General features: G+C 43.3%; 1 protein-coding gene across 2 annotated transcripts in view; it reads right to left on the bottom strand.

Annotated features, from left to right (window-relative positions):
- Positions 1–12,850, bottom strand: part of FTCD (formimidoyltransferase cyclodeaminase) — a 296,425-nt gene that overhangs the window by 44,318 nt on the left and 239,257 nt on the right. For both annotated transcript variants that reach the window (XM_029606737.1, XM_029606736.1), the window contains one exon: positions 199–235. In XM_029606737.1, the coding sequence (XP_029462597.1) occupies positions 199–235 (37 nt within the window). The remainder of the gene's footprint in view (positions 1–198; positions 236–12,850) is intronic.

Here is a 12,850-nt window from a genome sequence, read left to right as displayed (position 1 = left end):
CATAAGTTTGAAACTTGTATATTGTACTTTATTTCTTTAAAAGATATTGAATTAAGAATATTTAACACGGAAGCACAGTCATTAGCTAAGATTGGCATCTTTGAGAAATTTATGCTAATACATCCATTTTCTGAAATATAGGTCATCTTTGCCATTTAGCTTTTTGCTTTTCCATACATGGTCTCTCTATGATCTTACCTGAGGTAGGAGTCGACATGTTGGTGCCTGGTAGAACCTGAAATGCAGGAATAGAGAAGAGTTGTTGATTCTGTAATGTGAAACATCTCTTTATCCTCATTATCTATTAACTGCTAAAAAAAAACCCACATTGGAATGAGAGAAAATATAAAACATGAGTTTGACTCAAACCTAGTGCCAAATCTTACACTTTTAACTCCAGTGACTCTCTCACTATAAGTGCTGTCCAACTCAGTTGTAATGACAGCTTTCAGTACTGAATGTCATTGCTGAGTCTTACTTAATCTTACTGCTTGGTATAATTCAGTCTTAATACTGAGTCCCATTCAGTGCTAGATCACTTAAATTACTGAGTATCTTTACAGAGACGATTCTTATGCATAGAGTGATGAACAACAAAATGTCAGTGCTGAATGTCAATTACTCTCACAGAGAAGTCTATTTAGAAACATAGAAACATGACGGCAGAAAAAGACCATATGGCCCATTTAGTCTGCCCATCTGTCCAATCAATTTAGCATTATAATTCCCATTACTTCCTTAGAGATCCCCTGTATCTATTCCATGCTTTCTTGAATTCAGATACTTTTTTGTCTCCTTTACATCCACTGGGAGGCTGTTCCAGTAATCCATCACCCTCTCTGTTAAGAAATATTTCCTAAGATTGCCCCTTTCAGCCTCATTGCATGACTCCTTGTTCTAGAGTATCTTTTCTATTGAAAGAAGCTTTCTTCCTGTGCATGAAAACCTTTGAGATATTTGAATGTCTCTATCATAATTCTTCTACTTCGTCTTTCCTCCAGGTTGTGCATGTTTAGATCTTTAAGTCGATCCTCATATGCTTTAGAACAAAGACCATTGACTATTTTAGTAGCCACTCTTTGAACTAACTCCATCCTGTTTATACCATTTTGAAGGTGCGGTCTCCAGAATTGTACACAGTATTCCAATTTCCAAATGAGGTCTCAACAGGGAATTATACAGGGGCAATATCACCTCCCTTTTTTCAGCTGACCATTCTTCTCCCTATTCAGTCAAGCATCTTTCTTTTACCTTCGCTTTATCCACCTGTTTGGCCATCTTAAGATCATCAGATTTTTATGACCATCAGTCGCAGACGGCTGCGACCGCTCTTACTTACATCATGTGCTGCTGCCCTCTCCTCTTTGGGTGAACTCGCAGCTGTGGCTAGCCGCTCCCGATGCATGTCACCCTGTCCCGGGACTCCTCATGGCGGCAGGAACACCGCTGACCTCCATGTCTCCCCCAGGCCTTCCTAGGTGCGCGCTACTCGGCCCACCTTTAATGATGCTAGGGCGGGAACCTCAGGGGCGTCTCCTCCTGATGACATCACTAACCCTGGACTCTTAAGCACCACCCAGGCCTGGCTCTAATTGACTTGGCAACGAGTTCCCTCATTGCTGATTCCTGCTGCAGTCTCCTCGGACCTGTGGTTCTCGTATTCTGTGCTGCCTGGTATGAGACTCTCTCCGGGTACCCGCTCCTCGGGGCCTCACTCCTATCTATGGTTTCCCACTTCTCAGGAAGGCCCTGCACCTCTGAAGCCCTGCCTGATGGTTTCCCCGCTCCTTGGGGTTGCTCCTGGATCTACACTGCTTCTTGGAGACTCAGCGTTGGTGTACTCCGCTCCTCAGCCATTGTCTTTCTACTTCAGTGACTATGCTGCGCCTCCCCGATCCTCAGGGCAGAGCCTTGTGTTCTTCAGTGACTGCCGTGCCTTCCCGCTCCTCGGGGCAGTGCCATGATTCACTTCAGAGACTGTGCTCACACTTCCCCACTCCTCGGGGTAGTGCTTGCGTGCATTGCCAGAGTCTCCATTGGGCTTCCCAGTTCTTCAGGTAAGTCTACGTCATTTCTCCTTTGCCGGCTCATCACATGGCTCTGCCCCTCAAGGTTGTTCCCTCAGCACTCCTCCACCCTCTGCCTCGGGGCCTGCTCGGTGCCCCACCACAGTGACTTCCTACTCTGGCACCCGCACCCACATCCCAACCTCTCTCTCTCTGTACTCTCTGGGCTCTGGCATCTGCTGCTACAGACCTCGCCTCCCGATGGTGAAGCCCAGTGGGGCTCCTCCCCATGGGCAGTACTAACTTTCACCTCAGGCCAAGGGCCTACTAACCCATGGATCCTAACACAGATATAGTCATCCTCAGATCCTGCTCTTAGTTTGTGCTTAGAAGAATTTCATCTCTAATATTGAACCTTTCCCTTGGGTTTTTGTATCTTAAATTCATCCAGTCATTCTCTATTACAATATTTACGGGTAGATGTGGAGAATTTTCAAAGCCTGGGCAAATAGTGATTTACTTGGGTAAACTGGTATCTGAAAATTTCATTTAATTTATTTTATTTCTATGCCACTTAATCCCAAGAGTTCAAAGTTGAAAAGCAGTCTGATGATTTCAGTCATCCTTCATCATCAGGATATCCATAACAATACATATTATGGTAGAGGCAGACAACAACATCACAATAAACATAGAAATACAACAAAAAGAAATAACCCCCAATAAAACATAACAAATAGAATCCCAAAATTAACTCAAATAATTAGATAGCATAGGCTCAACATAATTACTATAACATAATAACATATAAACATAGTAAGTGATGGAGGTTAATGTCCCAAATGGCCTATCTGCCCAGCAAGTTGTTTATAGTAGTATCTGCCGGTCTGTACAGATTACCACCATATCTTCTGTTAAAGCTAATAACTGCCGTTTCATGCAGGTTACCACCATGCCTTCTGTTATGGATAGTAACTCCCACTCCATGAAGGAAATGTTACACCTAAAGTTAACTGCAAAGAATCCCACTCAAAAAAACAAGCTGATACAAAAATCAAGGCACTGGCATTGAGTTAGCGATCATCATAAAAAGGATGAAGACTGCACATAGAATGTGTCTAATGTCTTTAATGCATCTATTGTAGTAATCATCAGTTCACATTGCCAATGTAAAATGTGTTCCCCAAAAATGTTTTAATTTTTCTTTATGCAAATAAAATAGCCGAAATTCATAGAAGCATAGAAATGACGGCAGAAGAAGACCAAACGGCCCATCCAGTCTGCCCAGCAAGTTCTGCTTTTTTTTTTCTCATACCCATCTGTTACTCTTGGCTCTTAGTAACCTTTTGATTCTATTTCCCTTCTACCCCCACCATTAATGTAGAGAGCAGTGTTGGAACTGCCTCTAAGTGAAATATCTAGCTTAATTAGTTAGGGGTAGTAACCGCCGCAATAAGCAAGCTATACCCATGTTTATTTGTTTACCAAGACTAAATAATTCAGACCTTGTTGGTTGTTGTCTGTATATAGATCTACTTTTCTTCATTCCCCCTGCTGTTGAAGCAGAGAGTTATGCTGAATATGCATTGAAAGTTAACTATGAGACTTTCTCCCCTGCCGTTGAAGCAGGGGAGAAGGTCTGTTAAAGGTGTCTTCTGCTAGTCACATTGTTTTTGAGAAATTGTCTAACTTCAAGTGATAATTATTCTTTTTAGATGACCCAAAACTGACCCAGTGTTTCAAAAATACTGCATTATCAGCTATGATCATCCATTTCTTGAAGAGGACACCTCTATTAACTGACCAGCAATCTTCTTGGAAGTCCTTGTAATGCGGAGTTGAGCTTAGCATCTGTTCACTGCAACTACTGTGCTAACTAGCAGAGCTGCACAGCAGCTGACTGTGGAAGCCATAGTTTAAGTTTATAGACTCTAAATTTCCTTTCCATGAAGTTTAACAAGCTTCCACAAGCCATAGGTTTACAAGGCTGTAAAGAGTATTTCTCCCATTTATTTTAACTACTTGGGATGATCAAAATTATGTGGGTCCTATGCCATATGTTGAACAATGTGGAGTTGGGATCATGTTGCCTGGAAAAAAAAGAGGGATTTTTACAATGATACAGGGACAACCAATATAACATCTTTGATTTAAATAAGGAGCTCATTTATTATTGCCAACAGGATGTGGTCATTTTGAGGCAGGCTTCTACCCTGTACAGATAAGTAATTATGAAAATGAAAGAGAGAGAGAGAGACAATTGTAAAAGAGCAGAGTGGTGAATTTAAAACTGTAAAGTAGGGGTGTGCATTCATTTTCGCCGTATTGGCGATCCGCAACGTATATTACACTATTCATAGTATTCGTGGGGAAGCGAAACGTATCGCGATTCCCCACGAATACACAAATCTTCCCTGAATTATACGGCCACCTAAATACAAATTTTAACAAACCCTCCACCCTCCTGAACCCCCACCCCAAGACTTACCAAAACTCACTGGTGGTCCAGCGGGGAGTCCGGGAGCCATCCCCTGTACTCTCACACCCTCGGTACTGGTTTCATCATGGCGCCGATAGCCTTTGTCACAGGGGCTACCGGTGCCATTGGTCAGCTCCTGTCACATGGTAGGAGCACAAGATGGCGCCGATGGCCATGTGACAGGGGCTGACCAATGGCACCGGTAGCCCCTGTGACATAATATGGGCAAAGGCTATCGGCGCCATTTTGAGTACTGGCATCGGACGGCCGGAGTGCAGGAGGTCGCTCCGGGACCCCCGTTGGACCCCCAGGGACTTATGGTCAGCTTGGGGGGGCCTCCTGACCCCCACAAGACTTGCCAAAAGTCCAGCGGGGGTCCGGGAGCGACCTCCTGCACGCCGGCCGTCCGATGCCAGTACTCAAAATGGCGCCAATCACCTTTGCCCTCACTATGTCACTATGGCAAGTCATATGGGGGTCAGGAGCCCCCCCCCCCACCAAGCTGGCCAAAAGTCCCTGGGGGTCCAACGGGGGTCCCAGAGCGACCTCCTGCACTCTGGCCGTCCGATGCCAGTACTCAAAATGGCGCCGATAGCCTTTGCCCATATTATATCACAGGGGCTACCGGTGCCATTGGTCAGCCCTTGTCACATGATAGGAGCACAAGATGGCGCCGATGGCCATGTGACAGGGGCTGACCAATGGCACTGGTAGCCCCTGTGACAAAGGCTATTGGCGCCATGATGAAACCGGTACCGAGGGTGTGAGAGTGCAGGGGATGGCTCCCGGACTCCCCGCTGGACCACCAGGGAGTTTTGGTAAGTCTTGGGGGGGGGGGGGTCAGGAGGGTGGGGGGTGTAGTTAATTTTAATTTTAGCTGGGACATGAGTAGAAATCGCCGTATTAACGCATCGGGGTGCCATACGGCCGAATGCAACGTATCTGCTCCCCGACGAATCCGAATCACGAATGCAACGTATGGTGTCCCTCTGCACATCCCTAAAAAGCTGTATATACTCATTTCAGTACATAACTCTTGCATTTGTGTGTAACTTGGATGATACTGGCCTGGGAAACAGCTAGCAGGAATAAGACGGCATACCTTGGAAAAATGAAGTGTAAAGCAAAACAAAAAAATAATGCAGTTCACAGAGACATCACACATAGCAGGTTTTCTCATAGAGTGGCTTCCTGCTTGCTTCTCGGGCCCATCTAACACTTCTGGGCTCTGATTAATTATAGTATGATGAGAGGAGCCTCCCTTCATTCAGAATCCCTTGCAAGGGGCTGATCCAAGCTAGATTATTGTGGCCAGTCCCAAAACATGGTTTGAGGGACTTTTCAGTATATTTGGTCACATATCCTCCCCCTCAGCTTACCCTTATCCACATTGCTGCAAACAATTCTGTCATTGGAGTTCCTCTTTGCCTGGATCTTCCCTGCACTTGTCCCGCTCTCCTCGTGGTCCATGACCAGCCTCCAAGGGCTGTGTAGGGCATGCAGTGGGACAGGGAGGTCCACGACTCAGTCCCATGGGTGGCCTGAGTAGGGCGCCCTGAGAGACAGTGCAAATGTCCTTCCTCCCAGCTGTTGTCAAGTTCCAAGTGTTTTCGTCCGTGATGCCGTTGCATCAACCAAGTATCTTCGTCTGTGATGCCGTCGCATCAACTAAGTGTCTTGTCTGTGATGCCTTCGCATCAACCATAGTCCTGTCTATGTGTCAAGGCCCGTCTGCCCTCTACCTCAGGCCAGGCCTGCTGCTCCATGCTGTCCCTCGCAGCAGGTCCGAAAGGGCTCGGAATGGTCGGAGGACCATTCAACTTCCAACATCCTTGGGTGTTGGCCTTGGGAGCTTGCAGGCCTGGCAGAGGGTCAGCCCGTTAGCCACGCTGGGACACGCCGTCAACCCTTGGCCCGGCCCTGAAGGTCTGGGCTCGGGCCGAGGCCCAAGGGCACACTAAAACACCAGAGTGTAACAGAATGCAAGGCCTTAAAGCCGCCCTTCACAACAGAATGCAAGGTCTTTAAGGCCACCCTTCTCAACAGAATGCAAGGCTTTAGAGGCCCTGCTACTAACACCCTAGAACCTTAGAAAAAATATGATGGGACACCAGAAAGTAATCCTACTGTGATTGAGAGGCATGGGCGTGGGAAATATGCATGAAGTCTTTCTCTTCAGTCTGTAGCAGTCTCCACGCATCCACTAAGTGCAGACCTTGCTCCAAATAGCCAATATCCTTACTAGAATGGCCCCGATCCATTTTCGAGCCAGGCGATCTATCCATGACCGGGTCTCTTATCCAGTTAAAATCCCCCCCTACAATCATGGCATCAGTCATATGCGGATATAACAGGGAGTAAAAGAGATGTAAAGAAAACATGATTGTAGGAATTGGGTGCGTAGACATTACAAAGGATTAAAGGCTTATGATGGAGTTTTGCAAACAGAATCACATATCGGTCCAAGGGGTCTACTATTTCACCTCTTATGGTGAACGGTACGGTTTTCCTAACTAATATTGCCACCCCTGCTGAGCGTGTAGAGGCTGACGAATATCGAACTTCTCCCACCCATCCCCTCTTCATTTTCTGATGCTCCTCTGAGCTCAAATGCGTTTCCTGTAAGAATGCAATATCTGCATGTTGTCTATTTAAAGCGGTCGATATTTTTGAAAGTTTAATTGCGGAATTGATACCACATACATTCCAGGAAATGAAGTTTAACTGTCCCGTTACTATTAGAGCTGTTTAATCAGAGTTCTCCAATACATGTACAGACTTTCCTCAGACTGAAGTGTGGGAAGGACTGCCAGCCCAACCCCCCCCCCCCCCCTCTAGCGCCCAATGACGAGGCTCTTAGAGCCACATGTGTGATCAGCCAACTGGTTAGTACTGGTGAAGGTCAAAAATACCAAATGTTCCCCTCCCAGCCCAAAGAATTGTCCCCCTCCCCCCATTACATCTATCCAGCATCCACTGACATGGGTGAGATCCCTTTTGATGTCAGCAGACCTCAGCCCATCCACCCCAAAATGCTCAATCTTTCAATGCCTCTTCTAGGGTCCCTCCCCAGTACACCTGTTATCAAACAATCATGAACTTTCCCCATAGTGCACCAAAACCTTAATTGTACAATAGGCAAAGGAACCAAATCTGCCCTTTATAAACCGTTAGTAACCATATTAACAAATGGTCCGGTCTATGACCTCATGTTGGGTTTTGGTTTAGCTGTTATTCAGTTAAGAATTTCTTGGCTTCCTGCACAGTATTAAGCCATTTGGTTTCCCCTCTGTGAATGTGTGGGAAATATGCGCTTGCCAGCAAGCCATTTCATCAGGGTTAAACACTAACTTCCCTTCTCCCTGACATTTGCCTGAATAAAAGCATCACTTGTGCTTAAGCCTCTCTGCCTGGGAAAGGATACCTGACTATCATGTATTTCTCTGGCTTGTGCTTAGCCCTGAATTCCTGGGGGAGGGGCTGGGTGTTCCCTAGTCAGAGGCAGGACAAAGTCAGGAGGTATAGATTTCAGCAGCCAATGAGATGATCCGTGCACACCCCCTGAGCCAAAGCCAATAGTGTAGGGACTCGTCTGTTGCTATGGGGAAAGTAGCCAATCATGTAATGACACATCATCTGCCTTTGTATGAATGTACAATAAAAAGAAGAGCCTCGTGAGGGCTCAGCCCTTCTCTCTTCCTGCCTGCGATGAAAGCTGCCTCAAGTGTGTTCTATGCCTCCATATTCTACATGAATGATCTTGAGCTTGGCTGGATACATTAATGCAGGTTTAAGGCCTTGCTGGTACAGCTGAGAACAGATGGGAGAAAACTCTCTTCGCAGTGCTGATACTTTTGCAGAATAATCCTGGAAAACCAGGATTTTCTTCCCTGCAAACATTAGGCTTTTTCTGGCTCTCAGAGCTTGTTGCAATTCCACCTTCTGAGCAAAATTAAGGAACCGCAGGATAACTACTCTGGGTTGGTTCAAGTCCCCTCTTCCCGGCCCCACCCTATGCGCGCATTCAATCTGTAGGCTGCCATATTTACTGTTCAGGTCTAATTCCTGGGCTAGCCAGGTTTCCAGAAATGGTGCCAGCTTCCAGTCGTCCACTGTTTCAGGTATGCCTACCAGTCTTTAATTATTACGGCGGGAGCAGTTTTCTAAATCTTCAATGCGGTCCTTGTGGCATGCCACCAGTCCCTGCAGCTCCTTTACCTCAGAGTTGATGCTTGTGAGGCCATCCTGGGTATCTGATTTGCGCTGCTCCGCTTCCAGCAGTCTCCTTTCAATGCCCGATAGGGATGCCGACATATCATCCAGCTTGTCTGCCAAATTTTTTAACTCGCGCTCCAGCGCTGCCACAGCTAGGGCTTTTAAGTCTGATGTCGCCATTGCCTGAGCTGCCTCCAACGCGCCTTCTCCCTTACTGTTGGCCATTTTGAGTGGGCTTGCTTTGGGCTTCTCCTGTTCTTTCGCCTGCCGTGCCTGCTGCACTGACATTCTGCGTCCCAGAATTAAATGTCCTAGGTCTCGAAAGTCTCCTGATCGGGGAAAAGCTGATTTGCAGGCAGGTGCAGCGGCGGACGAGTGCGGGCGGATGGACAGGGCCTAAGAGAACAACGGGACACATCCCTCTGTTCTCACAACATCACATGATCCCTCTTATTAGTTTTAAATGTATTACCTAGTAACTTCATTGTGTCCCCTAGTCTTTGTACTTTTTGAAAGAGTAAACAACTGATTAATGTTTACTCATTCCATTCCACTCATTATTTTATAAACGTCTATCATATCTCCCTTCAGCTGTCTCATTTCCAAGGGGAAGAGTCCTAACCTCTTCAGCCTTTCTTCATAGGGAAATCATTCCATCTCCTTCATCATTTTGGTCACCCTTCTCTGTACCTTTTCTATTTCTATAATATCTTTTTAAGTTGTGATGACCAAAAATGCACAAAATACTTAAGATGATGTTGTACTATGGAGCAATACAAATGAATTATGATATCCTCTATTTTATTCTCCATTCCTTTCCTAATAATTCCTAGCATTCTATTTGCTTTCTTGGCTGCTATAGCACACTGAGCAGAAGATTTCAACTTTTATCAGTGATGACACCTAAATCCTTTTTCTGAATGGTGACTCCTAATGTGAAACCATGCATTGGGTGGCTATAATTTAGGTTACTCTTCCCTAAGTGATTCACTTTGTACTTATCCATGTTAAATTTCATTTTCCGTTTGTATGCCCAGTCTCCCAGTTTTGAAGGTCCTCTTGCAATTTCTCACAATCCTCTTGTGAATTAACAACTTTAAATAATTTTGTGTCATCGGCAAATTTGATCACTTCACTTGTTCCCATTTCCAGGTTATTTACAAATAAATTAAAAAGCAATGGTCCCAGAACAGATCCGTGGGGCATGTCACTATTCATCTTTCTCCATTGGGAAAATTTACCATTTAGCCCTACTCTCTATTTTCTTTCTTTTCATCAGTTAGCAATCTACAATAGGACAGTGCCCACTATCCCATGACATTTTAATTTCCTAAGAAGTCTCTCATGAGGGACTTTATCAAATGTTTTCTAGAAATCCAGATACACTATATCAATTGGCTCACCTTTATCCGCATGTTTATTTACATCCTCAAAAAATCTGTAGCACATTTGTGAGGCAAGATGTCCCTTGGCTAAATCCATGTTGGCTTTATCCCATTAAATTATACCTATCTTTATGTTCAGCAATTTTGTTTGTTATGATAATTTCTACCATTTTACTTGGCACAGAGGTTAGACACACTGGTCTGTTGTTGTCTGGTTCACCTCTTGATCCCTTTTTGAAAAATTGGCATTGCATTGGAAACCCTTCAGTCGTCAGGTACCAGATGATGTTAACGATGGTTTAGAAATTTTCAATAACAAATCCACAATTTCATTTCTCAATTATTTCAGCACTCTAGGATGTATACTATCTGGTCCAGGGGATTTACTACTCTTTATCAATTTGCCCTAGTACATCTTCAAGGTTGACTGAGATTTGTTTCATTTCCTCTGAATCATCACCTTTGAATATCATTTCTGGCATGGGTATCTCTCTTACACCATCCTCAGTGAATATCGAAGCAAAGAATTTATTTAGTCTTTCTGCTATGGCTTTGTCATCCCTAAGTGCCCCTTTTACCCCTTGATCATCTAATGGTCCAACTCACTCCCTCACAGGCTTTTTACCTCAAATGCACCTGAAAAATGTTTTATTATGAGTTTTTGCTTCCATAGCAAGCTTCTTTTCAAATTCTCTCTTTGCCTTCCTTATCAATGCTTTGCATCTAACTTGCTAGTACTTATACTGTTTCCTGTTTGCATTTGGATCCCTTTTACATTTCTTGAATGGTTCTTTTATCCATTATAGCCTCTCTTACCTCATCTTTTAACCATGCCAATAGTCATTTAGACTTCCTTCCACATTTTCTAATGCATGGAATATATCTACTCTTGGCTTTCAAGATAGTATTTTTAAACAACATCCATACCTGATCTAAACTCAACCTTTGCAGTTGCTCCTTTAAGTTTTTTTACTAACCATTTTCCTCATTTTATCATAGTCATCTTTTTGAAAGTTAAATGCTGTCATAGTAGATTTCTTTAGTGCCCTTCCTCCAGATCTTAAGTTGAATTTGATCATGCAGTGATCACTATTGCCAAGTGATTCCAACCAGTTACTTCTCACACCAAATCCTGTATTCCAATAAGGGCTAGGTCTAAAATAGTTTCCCCTCTTGTTGGTTCTTGTTCAGTTGCTCCATGAAGCAGTCATTTATTTCATCTAGGAACTTTACCTCTCTAGAATGTCCTGATGTGACATTCAGCCAGTCAATACTGTGTTCATTGAAATGACACATTATTATTGTGCTGCTGATTTTAGCTTCTCTAATTTATTTTAGCATTTCATTGCCTATTTGTTCATCCTGGCCAGTGGAAGGTAATACACCCCCACTGCTATTTTATTCCCCTTTTCACCTGAAATGTTTTAATCTTAATAAGACAGAAGCAATTGTCCTTGGCAGTAATTCCATATATACTATCCCAGATTCTTTCCAAATTGCAGGTGTCAATATATCAGTTTCACAAACTGTCCATAACTTTGGTATCATGTTAGACTCAAAGTTCACCATGATTCCTCACATTAAATCTGTGGTCAAGAGTTCCTTTTTCAAATTGAAAATGCTTCATCATCTAAAACCTTTTCTTCCACCTACATGCTTTCGTACTATCCTTCAACCCTTAATTTTCCCTGCAAGAGAATACTGTAATTTTCTTTATTTAAGTCTACTTCAATGTTCCCTGAGAGCCTTACAAATCATTCAAAACTCCACCGCCTGTCTACTCACTGGTACTCCCATTAGCAACCACAATACCCTTGTTTTGAAGGATCTGAACTGCTTATCACTTTCTACCCGAATTAAATATAAGGTTGTTATTATGATACATAATTTACAATAAAATGTTTGGTTTCCATGGCTCACATCTACTCTATGCATTCTTACTCCTGTTCATATTCTTCTGTCCTCTTCTCAGTTTCTTTTAGATGTCTCCTCTCCAAATGTAGCTCATCTATCTATCATGTGGGAATGCTCATTCTCTACTTTTGGTCCTACCCTTTGGAACAACCTACTGCTGTCTTTATGTCTCACGCGGGACATTAAGTTAGTCAGAAAAAAATAAAAAACCTGTTGCAGAGGCATCCCAGTAACTTGTTCCCGCATAGAAGCACATTGTTTTTTCTTGATATGCAGTAATGTAATTTTGTTCATTGTTTTTATGACTTTTATTTTTATGAATGTTTTTATGTACACCACCCTGAACTTTCCTGGAGGAGCGGTTAATAAATGCTATCAAACAAACAAATAAATAAATAACGAATTACTGCTAGCAATTGTCATCCCAATCATTTAGGGACCCATGCAATTAAATTTAGTATTCATATTAAGGTCATTTTTCACACAGTAAAAATAGTGTGCTTTAAAATAAGGCCCCCAATGTACATTTTTAGACAGTCCCAACACATTAACATATTTGTAGTATAATTAGAGCATGTTTGAATGCAAATGAGGGAGTACCATATGGAAATTAGGCTATCTCAAGCTTATAGTATGCTGACCTCCACCCTCTATAGTGGACCCAATAAAGCAAAAATGTTAACACCTGCTTTAGGCCTAGATTCATCAAACTGCTATAAATATAGCAGAAATAGCACCCGTGATTAAAAAAGGGATGTAGTTAGGATAATTTTCCTAGTACCTTTTTTACTACAATGTGTGTTAAATTTATCACATCCGTGATATTTTCACATTTTAAGCTTTTATCACAT

This window comes from Rhinatrema bivittatum, chromosome 6, assembly GCF_901001135.1.
Source record: "Rhinatrema bivittatum chromosome 6, aRhiBiv1.1, whole genome shotgun sequence".
NCBI lineage: Eukaryota > Metazoa > Chordata > Amphibia > Gymnophiona > Rhinatrematidae > Rhinatrema > Rhinatrema bivittatum.
Note: the sequence above shows the minus strand (reverse complement) of the source record. Positions and strands in the feature narration are given on the sequence as shown.